At 47.2% G+C, this 23,940-nt stretch overlaps 1 protein-coding gene across 1 annotated transcript in view; it reads right to left on the minus strand.

Annotated features, from left to right (window-relative positions):
* Window positions 1-23,940, minus strand: part of PRKD2 (protein kinase D2) — a 38,974-nt gene that overhangs the window by 7,723 nt on the left and 7,311 nt on the right. The window contains exons 4-15 of the mRNA XM_006898617.1: window positions 22,146-22,300; window positions 21,828-22,050; window positions 20,092-20,169; window positions 19,855-20,008; window positions 17,774-17,891; window positions 16,823-16,900; window positions 14,588-14,846; window positions 10,201-10,253; window positions 10,002-10,074; window positions 9,402-9,508; window positions 7,633-7,794; window positions 772-870 (exon numbers count right to left, since the gene is read on the minus strand). Of these exons, the coding sequence (XP_006898679.1) occupies window positions 772-870; window positions 7,633-7,794; window positions 9,402-9,508; window positions 10,002-10,074; window positions 10,201-10,253; window positions 14,588-14,846; window positions 16,823-16,900; window positions 17,774-17,891; window positions 19,855-20,008; window positions 20,092-20,169; window positions 21,828-22,050; window positions 22,146-22,300 (1,559 nt within the window). The remainder of the gene's footprint in view (window positions 1-771; window positions 871-7,632; window positions 7,795-9,401; window positions 9,509-10,001; window positions 10,075-10,200; window positions 10,254-14,587; window positions 14,847-16,822; window positions 16,901-17,773; window positions 17,892-19,854; window positions 20,009-20,091; window positions 20,170-21,827; window positions 22,051-22,145; window positions 22,301-23,940) is intronic.

Consider the following 23,940-nt stretch of genomic DNA (forward strand, 5'->3'; position numbering starts at 1 on the left):
GGTTCGAAACCACCAGCTGGGCAGAGAAAGATGGGCAGTCTCTTCTTGTGCGATTTACAGTTTCTGAAAACCCACTGGAGGATCAGCTTTGAGTTGGTTCTGACTCAAGAGCTCACAACAAACAAAAACAACTAGCCAAAAGGTTGGTGGTTCAAATCCACTAGGTGCTCCATGGGTGAAAGAAGTAGCAGCCTGCTTCCATAAAGGAGGTTCTGGAAACCCGACTGGGAGGTTCTGTTCTGTCTGTGAGTTTCTCATCTATCTTTTTGAACTGCCATCACCAGTATGACTGTGTGCATTTTAAAGATAACTCTTTAAAAGAGTATAATGCTTAAAGCAGCCATTCTTTTTTTTTTAAAAAAGACTAAACTTTATGTAGAATCTGTGTTAGGGAGCTGCATTAACAGCCTAAAGGCATGTGGACAGCAGTCTTCCCCATGTGACTTACAGCCTCTGAAACTTGCTGGAGGGTTCTGACTTGACTGAATCAAAATATAACCCAGTTCACAGATAACAGCTCTTTCCAGCCCTGTTGTGTATCGTCGAATCAGATCTGACTGGCACAGTAAGAGATTTTCCCCTCCTTCTCCAGCGGAGCACCTGGTGGATTTGAACCGCATGCCTTCAGGACTGCAGCGCAGCTTCATGGCACGAGGCCACCAGAGCTCCCTACAGCTAATAACTCAATATGCATTTTAGTCAAGCTAATTCTCAACACCACTCCCCTCGTGTCGGTTGGAAGCTCCCAAATCAGGAAAGAACAATACTGACCTGGGGAAATGGGTCCGCCGACGCCAGCAACACGTTTTCTGGTTTCAAGTCACAGTGGACGATGTTCTTGAAGTGAAGGTGTCGCAAAGCCACCAAGATCTGAGAGGAGGAGATGTGTCAGTGAGCAGGGTGTCTGCCCCAGGTCCCACTTTCATTCAGCAGCACTCCCCAAGTCCCAGGCAAGGCCCTCTCAGTCACCTTAAAGACACCCCATTAGAGGCATATGGCCGGGGAGGTCTTGGAGCACCAAGGTATCGGAGAACCTCAGCATCAATTATGCTGAGATGTTAAGGACTTGGATGGGAAATTCTAGAAAGACTGAACTACATTATTTAGGCTGAAAAGAACCTCAGAGACCCTCTGGCACGTGATACACTCCTGATAAAAACGAGCTATTAATAGAACAGGGGCTTCCAAAGAGACTCTGCTGGGCGTGAAAGATTAAAATATTTTTAAAACTTCTTTTTCACCCTTTAACAAGCTGTAATACAAAACAGCACACATACAAATAAGGCCCATCATGTTGTAAATGTGTAACTCTTTGCGAGAGCAAGAAAAGGTGGAGTATGGTTGGCTCGCATACTTAATCGGCGATGGGTCTTAGGCACATCACTTCACTTCTCTGGGCCTCAGTTTCCTTATCTGTGAAATGGGCTTAATCACCATACCTTCCTCCTAAGGCTGCTGTCAGGTTTAAGTGACTTGATTCATATAAAGTCTTTTAGGACAGTGTCTGGAGCAGACCCTGTTGGTAAATATACTTGTGTGTGTGTGTGTGTGTGTGTGTGTGTGTGTGTGTATTAAAAAAAAAATCAGCCCCCAGCTCGGGGCGAGCCGTCGCGGCCCTCAGGGTGAGCTCCTGAGTCCCCAGATTGTGCCATCTGACCCCTGGGTGGGGAAGGGAAAGAAAAAAAAGAATGCCTAGGGTATCCAGAGAATGTTACCTAGGCCACCTTCTGCCACCCTCCTCCCCCAGTAAACCTGAAAGCAACACCCTCAAAGCCCTTCTATTTGTAACTCACAAGTTTGTTCTCTCTAGGTTTGCTCCCTTTCCTATAGGTAACCTTAACACTGAGTTTTACTCCAGAATTGACCCTGAACCCAGTGCCAGTAACAAAAAGGAAATACAACTGACAGCTAAGGAAGCAAAGGAGGATGGAGCCTCTGGGTTCAACCAGCCATCCGCACTGGACCCACCTGGGAAAACACTTTGCAGTCCAGAGGGGAGCAAATGACAGGAAAATATCTTCTAACAGAGAAAGAAGGCAAGCAGCTTTAACCCAAGATCACCAGTAAGGTGATAAAGCGTCCTCCCTTCCCCCCTTTATATCTACGCCCTTGTTCAGCATGAAGAAGCCAGAGAGTCGGCATCCAATTCCCAAATCAATAAGACAGTTGGCTTAATTACCATTGGAAAATGCTTGTCATTCCTCTGTAGCATCTGGTCCTCACTGGACCCTCATCATTTCCTTCACCTGCTCCCCCCACCGACCAAACTGTGCAGCTCTGCAACTGCATCCTGGCCCATCCTCACCCTTCTGCCCCCAACCCTCACCTCCTTGTACCCCCAATATGTTTTTCCCAATTAAAAAAAATCCTACTGTATCTGAACGATTCCTGGTGGTACAGAGGGTTAAGTGTTGGGCTATTCTGCTAAAGAAAATCGTGGTGGTTTAAGCCCACCAGCTGCTCTGTGGGGAACAGGAAGCGGCAGGTTACCCCTGTTAAAGATTTTTTAAAAAATTTTATTATTTTTGTGTGTGTGTACCGTCAAATCAGATCTGACTGGTACAGGAGGAGATTACCCCTCCTTCCCCAGCAGAGCATCTGATGTATTCGAACCGTGCACCTCTGGGACTGTGGTTGCAACTTCTTGCCACTAGGCCACCTGAGCTCCCTTCCCCTGTTAAAGATTTACAGCCTCAGGAACGCGCTGGGGCAGAGGCTGCCAGACCCCTAACCTCCAGTGAGGTGGACTGACACAGTGACTGCGGCAATGGACTTGAGCATGGCAGAGAATGTGGGACGGCGCGGGACAGGGCAAGGTTGCCATTTGTCATTAGCAGGAGTCAAGCTCAACTCCATGACACTTAACGACAGTCACAAGAGGGTGCTATTAGTCAGAATTTTAAAAAAACCAAAAGCACTACAGCAGTGAGTCTGGTTTTTTGGTTGTATCTGTTGGAGTCACTGGTGGCAGAAACGATGAAAGACAAATCTAGCTGCTAAACAAAAGGCTGAAAGTTTAAGTCAACCCAGAGGCACCTCAGAAGAAAGGCCTGGCAGTCTACTGGAAAAAAAAAACAAACCACCAAACCCAAACCAACCAAAACCCAGCCATTGAAAACCTTATGTGACACACTTCTACTCTGACACTTATGGGGTCACCCTGAGTTGGAATCAATGTGACGACACTTTATTTGGCTCTATTCATTCAAAAGGGGGCTCTGGGTCAGCTCTGGTGGCCTAGTGGCAAGAAGCTGCACTGCAATCCCAGAGGTGTGTGGTTCGAATCCACCAGATGCTCTGCTGGAGAAGGAGGGACAATCTCCTCCTGTACTAGTCAGATCCGATTTGACGGTAAACATACAAAAAATAATTTATGTTGTTGTTGTTATGTGCCATCGAGTCGCTTGCGACTCATAGCGACCCTATGTACAACAGCCCTAAACTCTGGTGGCTTAGTGGTAAGAAGTTGTGCTGCCAACCCTAAGGTGTGCAGTTCAAATTCACCAGCTGCTCCACAGGCAAAAGACGGGTAATCCCATGAAATTTATTGCTTTTGAACACCCGCTGGAGGGTAAGATATCAGTCGGTTCCAACTTGACAGTACACAAGAACAACAAAAAAATTCATTCAAGAGAGAGATCTGATGGCCTACTGGGTAAAGAGCTGTGCTGTGAACACCAAGACAGGCAGTTCAAATCCACCAGACGCTCTGAGGGACAAAGATGAGCAGTCTCTTCCCATGTGATTTGCAGCCTCTGAAAACCCACTGAAGGGGTCAGCTATGCATCAGTTCCTACTAAACATAATAACAACTATAACAACATTAATTCAATAGGATCCTACGATACAGCAGGGTCAGCTAAACAAAAAACCAAAACCTGTTATCATCTGTAACCGCTTATCTGTGGGAATCATGATTTTCCTTGATGTGGTTGGTGTAACCGCAACAAAATACCAAAAACACAGGGAGCTCAGAGTCAGGTAAGCGTGTAGTCCTAATCCGTGGCTTCCGATTGAAAACACACTCTTGCTGTTTCCAGAGGTGACATTTCATCAAGAAGTGTCAATCTGGAGCCACCGCTGCAGTCAGTCCCGCCTCCTCAATCCACACCTCCCTGCCCCTCTTCTCTGCCCACGTTCTAGTCACAGATCAGTTCTGTCCCCAATTTACATGGCAAACAAACGATATGGAAGTGAGATAGATCCAGGTTCAAATCTCAGCCACACTGCCACCGAGCTCGGTGACGGCTGCTCCAGAGACCGGTATATTCCCCCACCTCAGGTTCTTGTTTGTGCAACAATACCTACCTCACAGGGGTGTGGTGAGACCTAAATGAGACCGTGAGGTAAAGGGCTTAGCAGAAGACTTGGGACTGGGACAGCCAAGAACCTGGAAAGCAGAGATCTGCAGAGAGAAAGAGAAAGCGAAAAGAGGAGGCGAGAGAAGACCCTGAGAGAGAGACCTGTTACGGTTGTTGGTGGTGTTCAGCATCTCTCTGTGCCCACAATCTGGGTGACACTGCCTTAATGGGTGTCTATTTCCAGCCTTAAAGTCAGGCACACAGCTTGGGAGAGTGAGTGTGCTGGGTTAAGGAAGTGCAGTACAGTAGACTTATGAGCAACCAGCAAAGATTTGGGTGAATGAGGTGAGATACCAGCCAGATGAGAGAGTTTGTCTAGGCAGGTTGCAAATCCCAGAAGCCATAAAAGGTTTAACATTTACACATAATGTTGTAAAAGTTAAACTCAGTGTACAACTAAGAGCTGTAAATGAAATAAAGAAGCAAACAGATACTGGGGTGAAAGAATGAAACAGTACAATGACAAGATCCAATGTCTATCATATATAAAGAGCTCTTACAATTCAATAACAATACTCTGATTGGAAAACAGAAAGAGGGCACACAAAGCAGAAGTGATTTCAAAATACATCCAAATAGCCAATTAAAAACCACTTCCTGAATTTGGAAGAATCTGTTCTGGAAAACAATGCATTCAAATTTTGTAAATAAACTAGTATAATATTAAAAAAACCCCACAAAAACAAAACAAACAAATCTATCTGACAGACACTGTAATTAATTAATTACATTAACCTATGGTAATTGCTGTTGCTATGTACCATCAAGTCGGAACTGACTTATAGCTGACCCTCCAGTGGGTTTTCAGAGGTAGTGAACCACAAGGGAGGAGACTGTCCATCTTTCTGCTGCAGAGTAGCTGGTGGATTTGAACTGTGTGCCTTTGGACTGGCAGCACAACTCCTTACCTACCATTTGGCCACCAGAGCTCCCATTGTAATTAATGTTATAAAACAAAACGCCTCTGTGTAATCATATGAAAATCTTTATGGTTTGTAAACTATCAACCAAACAAAAATAAATATATTTGAATGGATTGAGAAATTATGGTACATTCACATGATGGAATACTATGCAGCACATAGGAGTAATGATTTTATAAATCACTACCTAACTCTTCCGAAATAGCCTGCCTTCAGAAACCCTATGAACCTGAAAAAAAGATGAAAGTTATACAAGTATCCAGGTCTTTTGTTTATAGGGTTGCTATGAGTCGCCTACAACTCGATGGCACTTAACAACAACAGCACAGAGAGAGATCAGATGGCCTAGTGGACAGAAAGTGATGCTACCAAGCCAAAGGTGGGTGACTAATCTGCAGCCCTCAGGCCTGGTTTTAATTGTTTTTGGTCAAACATTCTAGGTCGTATAGCCCTGTTGTGTCCACTTGCTGTACAGAGGTAACTCGTAGTTGCTGTGAAGCTGAATACTGTGACACTGATGTGTCAAATGCAATAATGGTTACCCATGGTGGACAGTGTTTGGTGGTGCTCCCCGATTAACACAAGCTTGGAAGCAGGAGTAGCATCCACTTCCTAATAGCTTGCCTCCAGAAACTCTATGAACCTGGAGAAAGGACGAAAGTTATACAAGCGTTCAGGTCTTTCATTCATGGGGTCACGATGAGTTGCCTATGACTCAACGGCACTTAACAAGAACAACTTGGGAGGGACTGGAGAGTATTATGCTAAGTAAACTAACTCAGTCCCATAAGGACAAATACAGTGTAAGACCACTATTGTAGAAATAGATAACCAATAAAACTTCTAAGGTGGGAGGGTGGGAGCAGAGGGGTGAGGATGGGAGGGGGATTGGGAGGGTTAATCATAGGGTCTCACAATTTGATGGGTGGGCGAGTGGGTTAAGGAAATGGGAAAGATCCAGTGTGGAAAACAATGTATATGAACTTTGTAAGCAAAACAGCTGTTGTGTTGTTAATTGCCACTGAGTCGAGCACAACTCATAGTGACCCTATGAACAAAAGACCAGACGCCTTTCAATAACTATCATTTCTCAAAGTTCACAGAGTTTCCAGAAGCATGCTGTTTAGGAAGTGGGTGTCACTCCTGCTTCCAAAAGTAAACCAGTATAAAAGAAAACTTTATTAAAAAAAACCCGGAGAGATGGTGGCCTAGTGGCAGGAAGCTGCACTGTAATCCCAGAGGCATGTGGTTCAAATCCACCAGATGCTCTGCTGAAGAAGGAGGGGCACTCTCCTCCTGTGCCAGTCAGATCTGATTTGATGGTACACACACACAAACACACACTAAAAACAAAACAAAACAAACCCTCAAAACATACATTATTAAAGTGGAGCTTTAGAAGCATGCCACAAAGAAAAAAAAACCCCAAACAAAGCAAGGCTGCTGAGTTAATTCTGACTCATTGTGACCCCCAGCGCAGAGAGGAACTGCTTGGTGTGGGGTTTTCAAGGCTATGACCTTAACAGGCGAAGACTGCCTCCCCGTTCTCCCAAAATGGTCAATACAAAGATGTAAACATGGTCCATCGTTTTTAAACTGCCAAGTAAAAACAACAGCAAAGTATAATCTTTCTATCAAGAGGATGAGGTGTTTGTTTTTTTGTAAAAAAAAATATCCAGAAAATAAGACACTCTCAGGCCCAGCTGGTATGAACACAGATTGAAAGGGATTCACACCCCGGCAACATCCTTGAGACGTTTTCAAGCACATCGCCCCTGACTCAGGAGTAGACCACTTTGAAATCCCCCTCACCAGAGCACGATGTTTGCTGCCGGATGTCCCAAGGATGTTGTTTGCAGGGATGGTAAAACAAAAATGACCTACATGTCTGCCCACCGGGGGATCTGCTGAGGCTCACAAAGGGATTTGATAGAGAAGAGGCAGTTCCAGGAAGTGGGGATGGAGGTAGGACAGGGTCCCAAGGGGTCTATTGTTAAAACAAGAAAATAAGAGACTCTACAGACAGTGATGTATATGCCTCAGGGGGTCTCTGTTAACTACTTCCAACACACACACGTACCTGCACGCACAGAGAAAATGCATAATCTGAGTAGAACTCAACACTAGTTTGGAGTTACAACTTCTGCTCATTTATCGACTAAGACATTGTACGGAATTTCACATTTGCAATACTTAAAAAAAAAATCTACTACCCAGTTCTTCTGTGCCTTAGATCTGGCAGTAAGGAATGCCGAGTAGGAGGCCAGCAGAATGAGCTCGCTGGAAGTGTGAGGTGGGGAGGGGCACCGGGAGGAGGGAGGCAGGGGCTGGGGGGCGAGGGCATGCACCTGTGTGATGAGGAACTTGGTGAGGCGCTCGGGCAGTCGCCCCTTCTCACTGGACAGGATCATCTCCAGCATGTCACCGTGCAGCTTCTCCATCACCACAAACACCTTCTCGGGGGTCTCGAACATGCATTCCAGGTTCACGATCCCCGGGTGCCTCAGGCTCTGCGGGCAGGGCAGGGTGGTGTGGTGGTCAGCACCCGGCTCACGCATGAATTCAGACCCCAGAAGGGAAGTCGTGCCAGGGGAAGGGATACGGGCGGGGGCGGGATGGGGACTTCTTGTGAAAGAAATGCTAGGTGGAAGGAAAGGGGAACCCACAGAAGTGAATAAGGACCCCGATCCATCTGTTGTCTTCTGAATCCATCCTCCCTCCTTCCTCCCTGGTCCTGCCTTCCCCACCCTGGCCTGGGCTCTGACCTCCACTCCTGCCTCTCTTCTCATCGACCTTCCATGAAGCAGCCTCTCACAAAGAGGGCCAAAAACTTGACCTTCCCCTGCTCAAAATCCCTCTATGGCTCCCTAGTGCCCTTGGAGGTCTCCCAACACTTCTTCTAATTCCCTTAAGGTCCTAGAGCACTTCAGGTCCCCTCTTACTTCCACATCCTTTGTAAAGGCTGGGTCCTCTGTTTTATGAATTGAATTGTACACTCAAAAAAATACATATGTCAATTTTGGAGCTCTGGTAGCCCAATGGCAGGGAGCTGCACAGCAATCCCAAGGGCGCAAGGTTCAAATCCAACAGATGCTCCCCTGGAGAGAGCTGGATGGTCTCTTCCTGTGCCTGTCAGATCTGACTCGATGGCACACAACAGTAACAAAAATGAAATGAAATAAAAGCTTCATTTAAAATATATATGTATGTCAATTTGGCTAAACCAAATACTCCCGGCATTATGGAATTATACTTTAATTTGTGAGCTGGTGTCATTATCATTATTAGAAGTAAATCCCCACCTCTACGATGTTAATGAGGCAGGATACAGTCTACAGGATTAGGCTGTACCTCGAGGCAAGAACTTTAGAGAAGTAAGAGATTAAACGGACAATAGCGGAGAATTAAGAGGGAATTATGGGCAACAAAAAAGAAGAGGTAAAAGCACAGTGCGTCCTAAGCACCCAGGGATCTTGCCCCTGAAAATCACCTGGTCTCGGGGAGACTGGTGCTAAAGCGGATTGAGGTTATACAGGAATGCTGAAAGGGCCCAAAGATGCTGAAAGGAGACAGGCCCTTCTCACAGAGTTAACACAGAGAAAATCTTCCCCTACAGCTGGTGCCCTCCATTTGGACCTTCAGCCTCCTGAACAGTGAGAAAATATGTTTCTGTTTGTTAAAACCACCCACTTGGGGAGCTCTGGTGGCCTAGTGGCAAGAAGCTGCACTGCAATCCCAGAGGCGCACGGTTCAAATCCACCAGATGCTCTGCCAGGGAAGGAGGGACAATCTCCTCCTGTACCAGTCAGATCTGATTTAACGGTACACACACACACACACACACACACACACAAATAAAAAAAAATTACAATAAAAATTAAAAAAAAACCAAACCCACCCACTTGTGGTATTCATGTTCTAGCAGCACTAGAGAACTGAGACGCTCAGAACCTTTTCTTTAGTATCAACATATATATCCCCTTCTCCAGGAAGCCTTCCCTGACTACACTCAGGCTGGGTCCTGAAAGGAGGATGTGGAAAGGGAGGGCCCTTTCCTGGGTGGGGCAGAGCTGGGGCACAGACACTCTCCTCCACTCCCCGCTCCCCCGCCAGTCACCTGCAGAATGGCCACCTCATTGCGGAGCTGGCTCTCCTGCTTGGTGGGAAACCGAAGTTTGTCAATGACCTTTACTGCCACATCCCGGCCTGTCTTCCGGTGCTTTCCTGGGCAGGGGATAGGAGAGATGGACGATGAGGGGGACCCCTCAGTCTTGTGCCCTATCCCTAACTGATCCCCTCCTACTGCCACACACCTCGAGGTGGGCAAAGACACATGGAAGGTCGTCAAGGTGGCTTTTTGGGGGAGACCCCAGGAGATACGCAACGAATAAGAAAAATCAGAACAATCGCAGAGGTATGCGGTTCAAATCCACCAGATGCTCTGCCAGGGAAGAAGGGACAATCTCCTCCTGTACCAGTCAGATCTGATTTGATGGTACACACACGAAAAACAATAAAAATATTAAGAAAAAATCAAAACAAAACAACCCCCTGTCATCAAGTCAATTCCCTCCATCAGGTTTCTGAGATTGTAAATCTACAGGGCGGAGACTGCTTCATCTTTGTCCCTGGGAGTGGCTGGTGGATTCGAACTAAGGACCTTTTTGTTAGCAGTCCAACACTTAAACCAGCTCAGCTGGGCGTTCTTCATGCCTACCTCCGTAGACTACTCCAAACTGCCCCGAGCCCAGCACTTCATCTGGAAAGATCTGGTAGACAGTGGCAATGTCCTGGAGGAGGGGGACAGGAAGGGTGAGGGGACACATGGAGACAGAGGAGGGGTCCAGGAGGATGTGGAGGGCTAGGGAGGTTGTGTGGGAGGGGAGAGGTCCATGGGCTGTGGGCAGGAGTCTTACCACGTTCTCTTGGATCTGACTGTTGGACACAGAGATGCTCAGAGAAGCTTGTCCTGGGAAGAGGGGAGACACAGAGGAGAGGGGGAGGGCTAAGTATCACCCCGTCCTCCATAACTCCAGAGGCAAGTCCTTGGAACCATGCCACCTGGGTTAGAATCTGGAAGACACACTATGGAATTTCACCCCACTCTGAACCTCAGTTTCTTTATCTGTATACTGAGAATCATAAAAGGAGGAAAAATCGTCAAATGACTCTCAGAGGGTCACTGGGATGACTAGGCAAAATGGTCTAAGGTCTCAGGAAGGAATGAACGTGACAGATGGTTTCACCAAAGACTTCAAGGGCAGCATATTGGTCCCATTTGACAGATGAGGAAACTGAGGCTTGGGAGCGGGGAAAAGTCCAAACTGACCAACATCTTCCTCTAAATTTGCCCCTTCAGCCAACCCAAGCAAAACACACATTTCAAAAGTTCTTCTTCTGCCATTTAAGTATCTCTCCTTTCTTCACCCCTTTATCCCCACAGCCTGGTCCTGCCCTGGCATCCTCTCTGGTCTCCCAGTCTCTTCATTCTCGATTGAGACCCAAAGGGACCTTGCTGACGTACAGAAAGTTCCTGTATCTCCCTTGCTCTAAAGCCTACCATGGCTCCCTATGCTGTTGTTGTTGATTGCTGTCAAGTCAAGTGCAACTCATAGCGACTCTATGAACCAAAGACCTACTTACTGCCTTTCCATAACTGTCATCATTTCTCCAAGTTCATAGAGTTTCCCTCAGCATGTGGTTTAGGAAGTGGATGCCGCTCCTGCTTCTAAAACTGTTTTACAGCTGGGAGCTCCATCAAACACTGTCCACATTGGGAAGTCAATCTGGTATTTGACACCCCAATGGTACAAGGTTCAGCATCACAGCAAAACCAGGTTACCTCACACAGCACGTTGACAAAGAGTGATGTGCAAAGTGGAAGAGTGTTCCTCCAGGTAAAACAGCACTAGTCTCATTTAGCAGTGGTTATTGTCATCAAGTTGAATACGACTGAAGAGTAAGTTTTGTACAAAAGACCTAAACCCTGGTCTGTGGCGAACATCATTTCTGTACAGAACTTTGTTCTATAACTAACATCATTTCTGTACATTTATAGAGTTTAGAGAGTTTGTAGAGTTTAGTTTGTAGAGTTTGCTCCCTATACCCTAACAAACCTAGGTGCCTTCAAGTGGCCTAAAAAGATATGGCCAGTCAAACAAACAAAAGATATGGCCCCTTATCTACATCTTTATCACCTACCATTGTGTCCAAACATGGGTTTCAAACACAGCAAACTCTTACTGGTTTTCCAGTCTTGCATTCACTAATCCCTCTGCCAGGGAAGGCTCCTTCCTTTTCTCTGGACTAAGCAAAAACTTCACCCTTCAATCTCAGCTCAAATGGCACAGTGGGGCTTTGGATCTGAGGACTCTATTAAACGTTCCGTTTCACACGTGTCCTTTGTAAACAATGTTCTCAATGATGGGAGAATGATGGATTAAGAGCCGTGAGGGTAGAAGACTGCCCTCTCTGATTACTCTTTTCACTTTCTGCATTTCTGCCCATCTTCCAGATCTTAGCTCAGCTATCACCTCCTCCAGGAAGTCCTCTTTGACTTCTAGGGTGGAAGAGAAGATACCCTCTCTTTTGAGAGATGGAGAGAAGGCCAGGTTGGTGGTAGAATGACTCTAGGCACAAGGCCAGGTAGCACAGGGCCAGCAGGGTGGAGCTGCAGTTACCGGAGGGGCAGGACTAAAGCCGGAGGTAAGGAAGAGAGTGGTTATGGGAGGGTCTTTAGAATGAGGTGAGGCTGCACTCAGGTGGGCTGCAGACAGGTATGGAGCTGGAGCTAAGGTTAGAGAGGACAACTAAGGGAAAGGTTAGGTAAGGTTAGTTAAGAGAGAGGGTGGCAAACTAGAAACTAGAGGGCAAGGCCACGCCTAGCTGGGGTGGGGCCAGAGTTAAGGTGGTGTGGGACCAAAACTAGGGAAACTAAAGGGCTTTTATGAGAATTTAGGAGGTGAGGTTGTGCCTTTTTGGGGAAGAGAGGCCTGGAGTGGGTGGAGCTAGAGTTAGGGGAGGGGCCAGGTCTAAAACAAGAGGAGGGCATGGGCTTAGGGAAGGTTAAGGAGGTGAGGCTGTGTCCAGCTGGAGAGGGGCCAGGTAGGGGTGAAGCCAGTGTTAGGGTGGGGTTGGGGAGGGGATGGGGCTAAAAAAATGTGTATGCATGGGTGAAAGGGAATCTAATGAGCTCTGTAAGCTTCCGTCCAAGCCACAAGAAAAGATTTTTTTAAAAACGTTTCATCTCACAATTTGGAGGAGGGCTGAATTGTGTCCCTAAAACCATGCATATGGGAGAGGGAGGGGAGGGGCAGAGGGGTGAGGATGGACAGGGGGTAATCATAGAGTCGCACAATTTGATGGGCAGAGGGAGGGGTGGGTAAAGGATATGGAAGATTCGGTGTGAAAAACAACATGTATGAACTCTGTAAGCAAATCAGAATAAAAGAAAAACTTTACTTAAAAAAAATATGCGGTGCAACCACTATGGACGGTAATATGGGGCTTTCTCAAAAATTTGCAAATAGAAATATCATTTGACTCAGCAATTCCACTACTAGGAATATACCCTAAAGAAACCCAAACTGTCACCCAAGCAGATATATGCACACCCATATTTATTGCTGCTTTGTTCACAATAGCAAAGAGTTGGAAACAACCCAAGTGTCCATCAATAAACGAATAGATAGAGCAGCTCTGGTATATTCACACAATGGAATACTACGCTGCATTAAAAAACAAGGAACTCATGAAATATTATGCAAAATGGATGACCCTGGAGGACATCATGCTGAGTGAAATATCTCAGTCACAAAAGGACAAAAAAAAACCAAGGACAAATACTGCATAGTGTCACTGTTGTAAAACAACTGATGTCAGGGTTGGGGAGAGATTGAGAAAGATGGGATAAATAATGTATACTGCATTGAAACAGATGAAGGAGAGAACTATTTAAAGGAATATATGGTTAGGTATTATTTTTATGACAAGATTCCAGAAAAAGAAATGCATAGTAAAGTGGACTGTGGATTTTGGGGGACAGGTACTGTATAATAATGAAAGAATTTTTTTTTTCTTTTCAAAGAGAAGAGTGAATTGGGGGCAGGGGTGGGCAGGGAGGAAAATGTGCAACAATGAATGAATGGAGAAAAAATTAAATGGGAAGAATATGCTGTAAAAAATATGTTGCATCAAAATGTGATGTCAAGTGGAACTCTTGTAATGATCCTTCATTATCTGATCAGCCAATCAGTGCTAAAAGAATTAAAGGAGGGTTGTTGTTGTTATGTGCCGTTTGCAACTCCTAGTGACCCTGTGTACAACATCCCTAAACTCTGCTCTGTCCTGTGCCAATCACACCGTCTTCGACACACCCATCCCAATTATCCCAGTCACTGTATCAGTCCACCTCATAGGGGGCCTTCCCCTTCTGCGCTGTCCCTCCACCCTCCCAAGCATGATGTCCCTCTCCAAGGACCTGCCCCTCCTTGCAACATGTCCAAAGTATGTTAGACGAAACCTTAGAATCCTTGCCTCCAAGGAGCAGCCTAGTTTGACCCTTTCCAGGATCTGTTTGTTTTCCTAGCAGTCCATGGTACCCTCAATACTCTTCTCCAGCACCACAGCTCAAAGGCATCAATTCTCCTTCTATCCTCCTTGGTCATTGTCCAACTCTCTGATGCATAACAAGTGATAGCAAAGACCATGGCCTGTATCAGGCACACCTTAGTCTCCAAAGAGACACCACATCACCCTAAACCCAACACAGCCCTGAGGGAAGTTTCCTGGGGTGTGGCTTGTAACACCTTTTATCTCACAAGAGAGAAAAAAGGAGAGAAAGTAGAGCAGAGAAGGGGGACTTCAGAACCACTGAGAAAGAAGAGCCAGGAGTGGAGCGTTTTCTAGAGACCCAGACCCCTGCTCTGGTAAGCTCCTTGACACCAGGGAAGCGCAAGATATGGAGGTGTCCAAGGAATGCTGGATCTAACGGAAAGAAGGGCTTTTCTCCATAACTGAGAGAGAGAAAGAGAGAGAGAGCCTGCCTCTAGATGTGACACTGACTTAGGACTTTAGCCTCCTAAACTGTGTGAGAAGACATTTCTGCCTGTGAAAGCCATTCACTTGGTGTTATCTCTGATAGAGCAGCACTAGAAAACTAATAAGATAACCACACTGCCAGTCAGGAACCCAGATTGGCTGATTCCAGAAGCCATGCCCTTGGCCTGACTTGCCTCAAACCTCCTCTCGAAACCCCAGCCCAGCTCGCGTTCTAGCAATCAGGGACCAGGGGCGGAGACTCACTGTGGGGGGCGTGACCTGGAGCACTGGGTGCATCTTGGAGGATAACAGGCATCAGGGCTTGGCGGATGGCCATCTCCCAGGCCCGGGCGGCCTCAGCTCCTTGTCCGCCGGGCCCCCCGGGCGCTCCACTCGACGTCTCGCCCACGAAATAGGTGGCATTGGCTGTGACGATCTCGAAGCAGTGTGGGTTGGTGCCTGGTGGCACGAGGCTGAAGTTCTGCGCAGGTTCTATGGTGAGGATTTCCGACAGTGGAATCTCCTGGCAGGACATGGAGCCAGCATGTTGAGGACGCCAGGCAGACCTGGGGCTCCTCCCCGCCCCCAACTCATAGAACCCACGGGATCCAGTTTTAACAGGGAACAGCCTGGGTGGCACGGGGTGGTCAAGGAAGGCTTCCTGGCAGAGGTGACATTAAATCAGAGACTAAAAAAGTAAGAAGGTATTAACTGGTAAGAGCAGGGGAAGCAGCAGCCTGTGCAAAGGCCCTGAGGTAGGGAAGGTTCAGGGGACACATGTATCCCTATCAGTGGGTGGTGCCTGGCACACAGCCAATTCACTGTCACTTGGTTCTGACTCCTAGCAACCGTCCATCGGTTCCCAAGGCTGTAAATCTTTATGGGAGCAGGTTGCCCATATGTCTCCCTCAGAGCTGCTGGTGGCTTCAAACCGCCAACCTTCTGTTACCAGGTATCCTTATGTGGCACACAGTAGGTATCTAATAAATGTGTGATGAATACATGAAGGAAAGGAGGTTAGGGTTGGGCCATGCAAGTGGGGGCCGGAGCTTTTTGTTGCAAAGTCCCTTGGGGATTTTGAGCAGGGAGGGCACAGGTGTGAAAGGTGGACAGGAAAGGCAGAATAAAAGGTAGTATGAGGGGGAAAAGAGAAAAGCATAAATTTCAAAATGTACTCTTTCTGTGATTCAACTTTCAGCCAAACAATAGCCATGCTTATACAGTGACCAAGAACACTAGAGATGTACTCACTATTTAGAACAGTCAACCACTCAAGATGAAAAGAGCAGCATTTGCCCAGGAAGAAAGCTCAAGAGGCAGGAGGAAGGGACAGGGCAGAAGGATGGATGGAAAGGAGAATTACAGGGAGGGAGCGGGAAGAATGAGGCTATAATATGGGACTGTAGTTAAGGTCATAAAACTGAATCTGGATGAATGACTGAACAGAAACCCAACCGTAATAAGTGTTCACTCTATGTTTAACTGAGGAGGTAAGAAGTATTAGTAGAAAAATAAGAGGGAAAGGAGGGAGGAATGAAGGAAGGAAAAGACCAAGAAGCAAGAACCAAGAAGGCACCACTCAGCCCTGGGGAAATCCTCCAGGGAGAGGGAACAGAAAGCTTTGAGCTGGGGAGACGCTTGGTGAGTTCTAGCAACGATTGGAGGACAGAGAGGCTGGGAGGAGCCAATCCCTGGTGGCATAGTGGTTAAAGTGTCTTTTCACAACCCAACGTCAAAGCAACCAGTAGCTCTGAGGCAGTAAAAAGATGTGGCAATCTGTGCCCGCAAAGATGACCACTCTATTCTAAAAATGCACTTCTATGTCTAGCCTCTAGGGGTGCCACGGGCGGACCGATTTCCAGGCAGTGGGTTTAGTTTTCCGGTTGGCTGGTTTTATTTGAGGTCTGGGACAGAGAGAACTAGGATGGGTGTGGGGAGGAAATGCACCCAGGGAGGGACCTGAGACCCAGCAGGCGTAGACAGAATGCCTGGTTTGATCCGAAGGGCAATGTGGAGTCACTGTGGTTATTTTTGGTTTCAATATGATTTTTTTTTTAAAAAAGCCTTTTTCTAATGATTCTTCGGGCAGCCCAGTGGGAAACAGCCTGTAGGACGAGGGCAGACAAGGACCTGGAAAGCAAGTGGCCACACGTGCCCGGGTTGGGGGCTGGTGGCACTGGAGGAGTGATAAACACCAATTAGTGATTCAATAGAGTAACTGAAAGGAAGTAATTGCAGCAGGTTTATAATTACTGGGTGTTGAGTGAGAGGCAGGCCCTAGGCTAGCTGCTTTCCAGCGAATTCTCTTTGGGTCCCCCACGAGAGCTTTCTCAGATGCGGAAATCTGTGGCAGGCATTTGACAGGTCCCGGGTTTGAGCGCGACACGGGAGGGTGGGCTCCAAGCTCACGGTAGGGCAGTTATTTGAAGGAGCTTAGCTCAAGTACCCGGGGCGAGGTAAAGAGAGGCGATCCGGGTGAGACAGCTCAGGGGGGCTCACCTTGTAGTATCTGTTAGTTGTATTGTTCTGGAAAAGGGTGATGCACTTGGAGTCCAGCCGCCAGTAGTGCCGCTTCCTCTGTTGGCAGGTGATGCGAAAGGTGAGGGCTGACCAACACTTAAGGCTTCTAGATCCTGAAGGACACGCGCTGTCCCCGCCAAAAACCGCCCCCACCTGACCCCCTCTCCAGCCAGGTCCAGTCTCACGTCCATCTATTGCTATTCCTCAAACGTGAACAGGCATCTAGGTTTAGCCCCGTCCCCTTAAGCACTGACTTTGCCAACACAATTACCTCGCCCTACTTGGACCCAGCCTCATCCTTCCCTCAAGTCCATTCTCTAAACCTCTGTCCTATCCCTAACCGTAGTTCTGCCTTGACCTGGGCTCAAGCTTCACCTCCCCCTAACTCCATTCCACAAAACCTCAACTTTCCCTAATTTTAGTCTTACCTTTCCCCTCCCTGAACAGACACCCGCCCTGGCTCCCCCCCACCCCCCATCGCTGAGCTGCTGAGCTGCTGGTGGATTCGAACCTGCGGGAGAGGCTGGCTTGGCAGCGTAACTTCCAACTGGCCACACCTCCAGAGCTCCCTACCACAACTGAGCCCTGTTTTATTCTACTCTCCAGCTCATCCCTAAACTCAGCCCTCATGTTAAACCCCCCCTAGCCTGGACTGGTCCTCACTGGGTCTTGCTCCACCCCCTGACCTTGACCATAAACCCCGCCCTCTCTCTAAAGCCTCTAAATTGGCCCCTCTAATTCTAGCCCATTCTAATTTCAGTTCCAGCCTTATCCAGCCAGCCAGCCCTAAGTGTCTTTTCAAACTAATCCTGCACCCCTAACTCTAGCTCTACCCCACTGGGCCCATTGGCTGCAACCGCAACACATCTCTACCTGGAGCCCCGCCCACACCGCCCTAACCCCCCCACTCCCCCAAGCTTGCACACTCACCAGCGTGTCCTTGTTGCTGTAATGAACCACCCAGCCCTCACGCAGTGTGGTGCTGGATTTCCGTGTTGTGTGTCGCACTGACTGCACCACCCTCATCAGTGGGATGTACCCCAGGGCGCTGGGGAGGGAGGCAGGGGACAAGAAGTCACACGCAGAAAATGAGTCAGGGCTCGGAGTTCTTCCCTCCCCCATTGTACAGATTGGGAGACTGAGGCACAGAAAAGGGGGATATGATTGTCATTCAAGTCCATCAGGAACCAAAACTGCTATCTTCCATCAGGGTTGGGGTAAGACTGAGAAAAACTGGATAAACTGTGTATACTGTACTGAAACAGATGAGGAAGAGAATAATTTAAAAGCGATGTATGATAGGGTATTATGGCTATCACAACAGTCCACATTTAAGGTTGCATAGTGGAATGTACTTGGGGTGGTGGGAGAGGTGTGGGGGGATTGTGTACCAGGGAGGGTGTTTTTCTTTTACTTTTCAAAGATAGGAGTGAACTGGGGGGGGGGGGGGGGCTGGGCGGGGAGAGAAGTGCAGCAATGAATGAATGGAAATCCAAAATCTCTGTAAATATTCATTAAAATTATTAAAATTTTTAAAAAGTGAAAAAAAAATTGCTACCTTCCCTGCCTCTCTTAAGATTTCAGTGTGATTTATAGTAAAGGATAACACTTAGTGGCAAGCTCTGGTGGCCTAATTGCAAGAAAGCTACACTGCAATACCAGAGATGTGCAGTTCAAATCCACCAGATACTCTGCTGGAGGGACAATCTCTTTCTGGACCAGTGAGATCTGATTTGATGGTACACTCAAAAAAAATAACAATAATAATAAAAAAAAATCCCACAAACAAAGGATAACACTTATTATACCTACTGTTCTAGACACCTAATTTGTATTCATAGATTCCTAATAATGGGAATTCTGGCGGCCTAGGGGTAAGACGTTATGTTGCCATCCAAAAGGCTCAAGAGTTCGAATCCACCAACTACTTCAAAGAAGGAAAGCTGGGTAGTCTTCTCCCAAGTGATTCACAGCCTCTGAAAACCTCGAGGGTCAGTATGCACGTATGAGTCAGTTCCGACTTGACAGCACAGAACATTAATCTCACTCTGTCCTCACACTATACTACAGAGAGCCCTCAGTTTACAAGGAAATCCACACCTCTGACTTTTTAAAAACTTATCGTTATTAGTGTGTACCACATGCAATGTCAAAGTCCTTAAGTTGCTGATGTCACCGCTCATAGAGGCTGAAGAATGGTATAAAGATGCAGATAATAAAAGGCAGCAATAACAAAAACTTGAAAAGAACCAACCAACCAGGATTGAACTTGACTCAGAACTGACGCACTGTGGAGCCATCAAGAATGGATGTCTATTTTAATCTGGGGACTACCTGTACTTTGCTCCCATTTTACTGATGGGAAAGTTGAGGCCTGGAGAGCCAATATTTTAGGATTACACAGCAGCCTGGTTCCACTGTCTTACTCTATACTGGCACTGTGCAATACAGAATGTTTCTGCAAGACTCTGGAAGCTTCCTAGTGGTTTCCTCCTGAGAGAGAAGCTGTCACATGCTTTCTTTCTCTCATGCTCTCATTTTTCATTGCTGTTGAATAGAATTGACTCATAACTGATCCTTTAGTGGCTTTTCAGAGGCTGCAAGTCACACAGGAGGAGACTGCCCATCTTTCTCTTGCAGTGTAGCTAACGGATTCAAACCACCCACCTCTGTGTTGGCAGCGCACCTCCCTATCCACTAGGCCACTAGAGTTCCCTGAGAGAGAAGTTGGTAATTGGGAAGTAGGGAAGTGGAAGGATTCACTATATAATCTTTGGAATGACTGTATGACTAGCATCCAGGAAGACAGAATATTAATTTAAATATACTTCCATAGAAAGGTTTTTATAATATAAATTTGTGGGAAAGCCAAAATGAAAACTTTGGGGTGCTTCTTTGGGCAGCCGGAAAATTTACAGATAGACAATGTCACCCCTTTGTGCAGATGGGAGAGTTGCGGTTCACAGTGGGGAAAGGCCTTCCCCTGGGGCCCGAGAGGAAGCCATGGATACCTCTGAGACTTGTCTCCCCCGCCTTCCTCCTCCTCGCTGGCGTGGAGGGCATTCTCCGAGTGTGAGCCCGGGACGATGCCGGAATCGTCAGCCTCATCCAACAGGGCAGCCTTGTCAGAGTCGTTGTAATCAGTGGCCTCCTCCATTGGCACATCTAGGGGGGCTGGGGCATCAGAGGGGCCTTCCTTCATCCCATCATGCACCTCCCTTCTTCTCTCCCAGGCCCCCAGTTCTTACCTCCATTGATAAGGACCTCCCCTAGGCAGTCATTAGGGACACGGGTGGCACAGCGCTTGTGACAGTTAAACTTGCAATCTAGGAGGACAGGAACAGGGGACAGCCAGGAGAAAAAAGTGATCACCTATGACCCCTAAACATCCAGGATCAGAAGGGTTTGCTTAGACTGTTGGGCTCAGGAATGCTGGTCGACCTATTCTCCCCTACCTCTTTCCCCCTTTGAACCACAGCTTCCTCAGCTGTGAAATGAGAGGCATAAACTCAGTCTCTGACCCTAGAAGCCCATGCCTCTAAAGTCCTACCAACGCGTGTTTCCATCATTTAGTTGCTGTTTTGCTGTTGAGTTGGAACCAACCCATAGCTGACTCTCCAATGGGGTTTTCAGAGACAGTAAATGGGAGGAGATTGTGCATCCTTCTCCCATGGAGCAGCTGGTGGATTCAAACTGTGTGCCTTTGGGATTGCAGCACAGCTTCTTACCACTAGGCCACAATAGCTTCTTTATCATTTTGGACTTCTAGAATACCATGGTTTTTACAAGCCATGATTCTAGGCTATGGGAACTCTAGGGCAGGATTTCTCGAATATTCTATTATATTGTACTATATTATGTTATATTACATTATATTATATATATTATGTAATGTTATATCATGTTATATTAACCATCAAATCGGATCTGACTGGTACAGGAAGAGATGACCCCTCCTTCTCCAGCATCTGGTAGATTTGAACCGCATACCAGTGGGATTGCAGTGCAGCTTCTTGCCACTAGGCCGCCAGAGCTCCCTAGGATTTCTCCATCTTGGCACTATTAATATTTTGGTCTAGATAATTCGTTAGTAGAGGACTGTTCCGTGTACTTATAGAATGAGTAACAGTACCCTGGCCTTGACCACTAGATGCTTCCAAGCAGTACTCTCCAAGTCTGATACCCTCTGGGGGCAAAATTACCCCCGGTGACATCCCTTTGCTATCAAGTCGGAACCAACTCATAGCTGACTGTCCACTAGGTTTCAAAGTCCGTCAATCACATGAGAAGAGACATGCCCGTCTTACTCCCTTGGGGCAGCTGGTAGATTTGAACTGCCTGAGAGGTGTGGGTTTTGGGTTAGCAGTGAAATTCCCCATGGACTACACCCCTAGAGCTCTCATATAATTCTAGACGTCTAAAATTCAAATTTGGTATTTCCAGGCTTCCATTAGAGCGCTCTGGTGGTGAATCAAATTTCCCTGCCAATTCAAAGGCTGCCCATCTTTGGTAGTTCAAATCCACCAGCAGCACAGTAGGAAAAAGATGGAAAGTCTCCTTCTGCAACAATTTACAGCCTTTACAATCCAATGGCAGGTAAGTTACAAATTGGCATAGACCCAACAGTTAGTGAAGGGTTTTATTGTTTTATATTTGAGAGGCTTCTATTATTTTAAAATTTCACGGCTGTAGTTCTAATGTGCTGAAATTCTGTCTTCTAGAGTTCTGTTTGCTGAACTCTATGAAATCCGAGTTCTTGAACTCTTTTTTTAAGGTTCTGATCTTAGAACAGATACGCCTTGCTAATTTTTCCATGCTAAGTGTCTGCTGAACCCCCCAGAATTCCGAAGTTCTAGGGAGCCGTTGCTCTAGAATTCCAGGGTTCTTGAAAGCCATGGACACTGTGCTTCTGAGATTCTATACCCCACCGGCTCCCAGGTGGGGTTCCACTCTGCCTTCTGGTGGTCCAGGCACCATCTCTCACCTTTGCACTGCAGGCCCTGACGGAAGAGGCCCTTGAGGAGTTTCTTGCAGGCCTGACAGACAGTGGGCCGAGTGTAGCTGTGGATCAGAAAGGTGTGTGGCACCTTGACCTTGGAGAGCAGCATCTTGTCCAGCTTGATGGGACGGCCGGTGTAGGATGAGGAGGAAGATGAGGAGGAGGAGGATGGGGGGCGGCGAGGCAGGAGCTCAGTGGTGCTACCGCTCTGGGAGTGGAAGGGATGCATCAGTGTGTTATCCCAAAACTGGGCCCCCAGCACCACCCAGCCACCCCTCCCTGCTCCATTAGCCAGGTTCTTACTAGCTCATCGGTCAGGCAGGGAAGAGACTCAGAGGGGCCTAGGCGCACCGAATGGCCACTGGCCAGCGACGTGGAGGAGAGGCGCCGCTTGCGGGCCCCACTGCAGTTGTTGGGGATGTTGAAGGCGCAGCGCTTGTGGTAGTTCAGCCCGCAGCCTGCAGGGGGCGCAATATTATCATAAACCCCCACTTCTGCCCCGCCCCTTTCCATACCCCGCCTTCAAAACCACCAATCCCCGCCCTTCTCTGCCCAGAACTCCGCCTCCTGATCCAGTTTGGAGCCCGGCTGCACCCTTCACTCTCCAGGGAACACTGTCCCGCCCCCGCCCTGGTGCTCCGCCTCCAGCCCCGGTCCAGACCATCTCCCCAGAGATCCTGTTTTCCTATTCCGCCTCGGCCTCAAGCTTCGCCCCTCCTTTTCCTGAGGCCTCCTTAATCTCTCTTCCTCCCTAGCTTCAACTCTCAAAAAAACAGTTTTTCTTTAATCCCACCTCTGCAAAAGGCCACCATGTCCCCGGTCCCCTAACCCTCACCTCATCCACTGCCCTCTCCAAGATTCACAGCCCCACTTCCTAAATCCCTGCACCTCAAATCTTCCACCCTTTCCTTAGCTCAGGAATACAGGAGATTCCCTAGGGTATCCCCTGGAGAACCACTGTGTCTTGTGACTAAAGTCGGTGGAAAACTACAAAAACCTGCAGGCAGAACTGCTAAAGCCCAGGACAGTTCAGGAACGAAGTTTCCACCCTTTATTTCTCCTCGCTGAGGCAGCTTGCTTGAGAAAAGGGAATACAGACAGAATGGATAATCAAAGAAAATAAACCAAGCAACCAACACACTACTGTTGCATCAATTCAGACTCAAGAGAGTAACTTTCTAGGCTAGAGGAGAATTTTCCCATAGGGTTTCCAAACCTATAATCTTTAAGGAGCTCTGGTGGCACAGTGCATTAACTAAAAGGTCAGCGATTCGAATCCACCAGCTGCTTCGCAGGAAAAAATGAGTAATCTCTTCCTATTAAGTTTACAGCCTCAGAAATCAATGGAGGGTCACTATGAGCTGAAATTATCTCAACAGCAGCGTGTGTTTGGTTATGAACATTTTTTTGGGAGCACACTGCCTCATCTCATCCTCGGGGTGGGGGCTGGAGTTCAAACCACCGACCTTTTGGTTTCCCCTGTGCTACTGGCCCATCAAGGTTCCCAGCGAAAGAAGACAATCATAAATACCAGCTACAAGCTCAAAAGCAGTGGTAGAAATTATGATTGTAATTTCTGCCTGTGCTGTATCTGTGTATGTGTGTGCGTATAAAACTACTGCCAAGATGATTCAACACCCAGTAGGACAGAGTAGAAACAGCCCCATTGGATTTCCAAGGCTATACTCATTAAGGCTGATGGCTTAGTTGTCCCTGAATTACTATGCATTAAAGTTCCAACGAACTGCACTTATAACCCTGTTTTGCTCTTGGGCCACTAGTTTGAATTAACCAGGCAGCAGTGGGTTTGGTTTTGATTTCTTTTTAGTAACATGTACATACAATACTGCAGTTTGTGATTTTTCTGATGTTCTCTGATGTCCATGATTTTTTTAAATTTTTAATTATTATTTGTGTGTGTGTACCATCAAGTTGGATCTGTTTGGTACAGGAGGATATTGCCCCTTTCTTCAGCAGAGCATCTGGTGGATTCGAACTGCACACCTCTGGGACTGAAGGGCAGCTTCTTGCCACTAGACCAGCAGAGCTCGCCGATGTCCACGATTTCTTTTTAAACATTTTTTTTATATTTATTTTT

This window comes from Elephantulus edwardii, unplaced genomic scaffold, assembly GCF_000299155.1.
Source record: "Elephantulus edwardii isolate Elephantulus edwardi_28Jun2011 unplaced genomic scaffold, EleEdw1.0 scaffold00236, whole genome shotgun sequence".
Classification (NCBI taxonomy): Eukaryota; Metazoa; Chordata; class Mammalia; order Macroscelidea; family Macroscelididae; genus Elephantulus; species Elephantulus edwardii.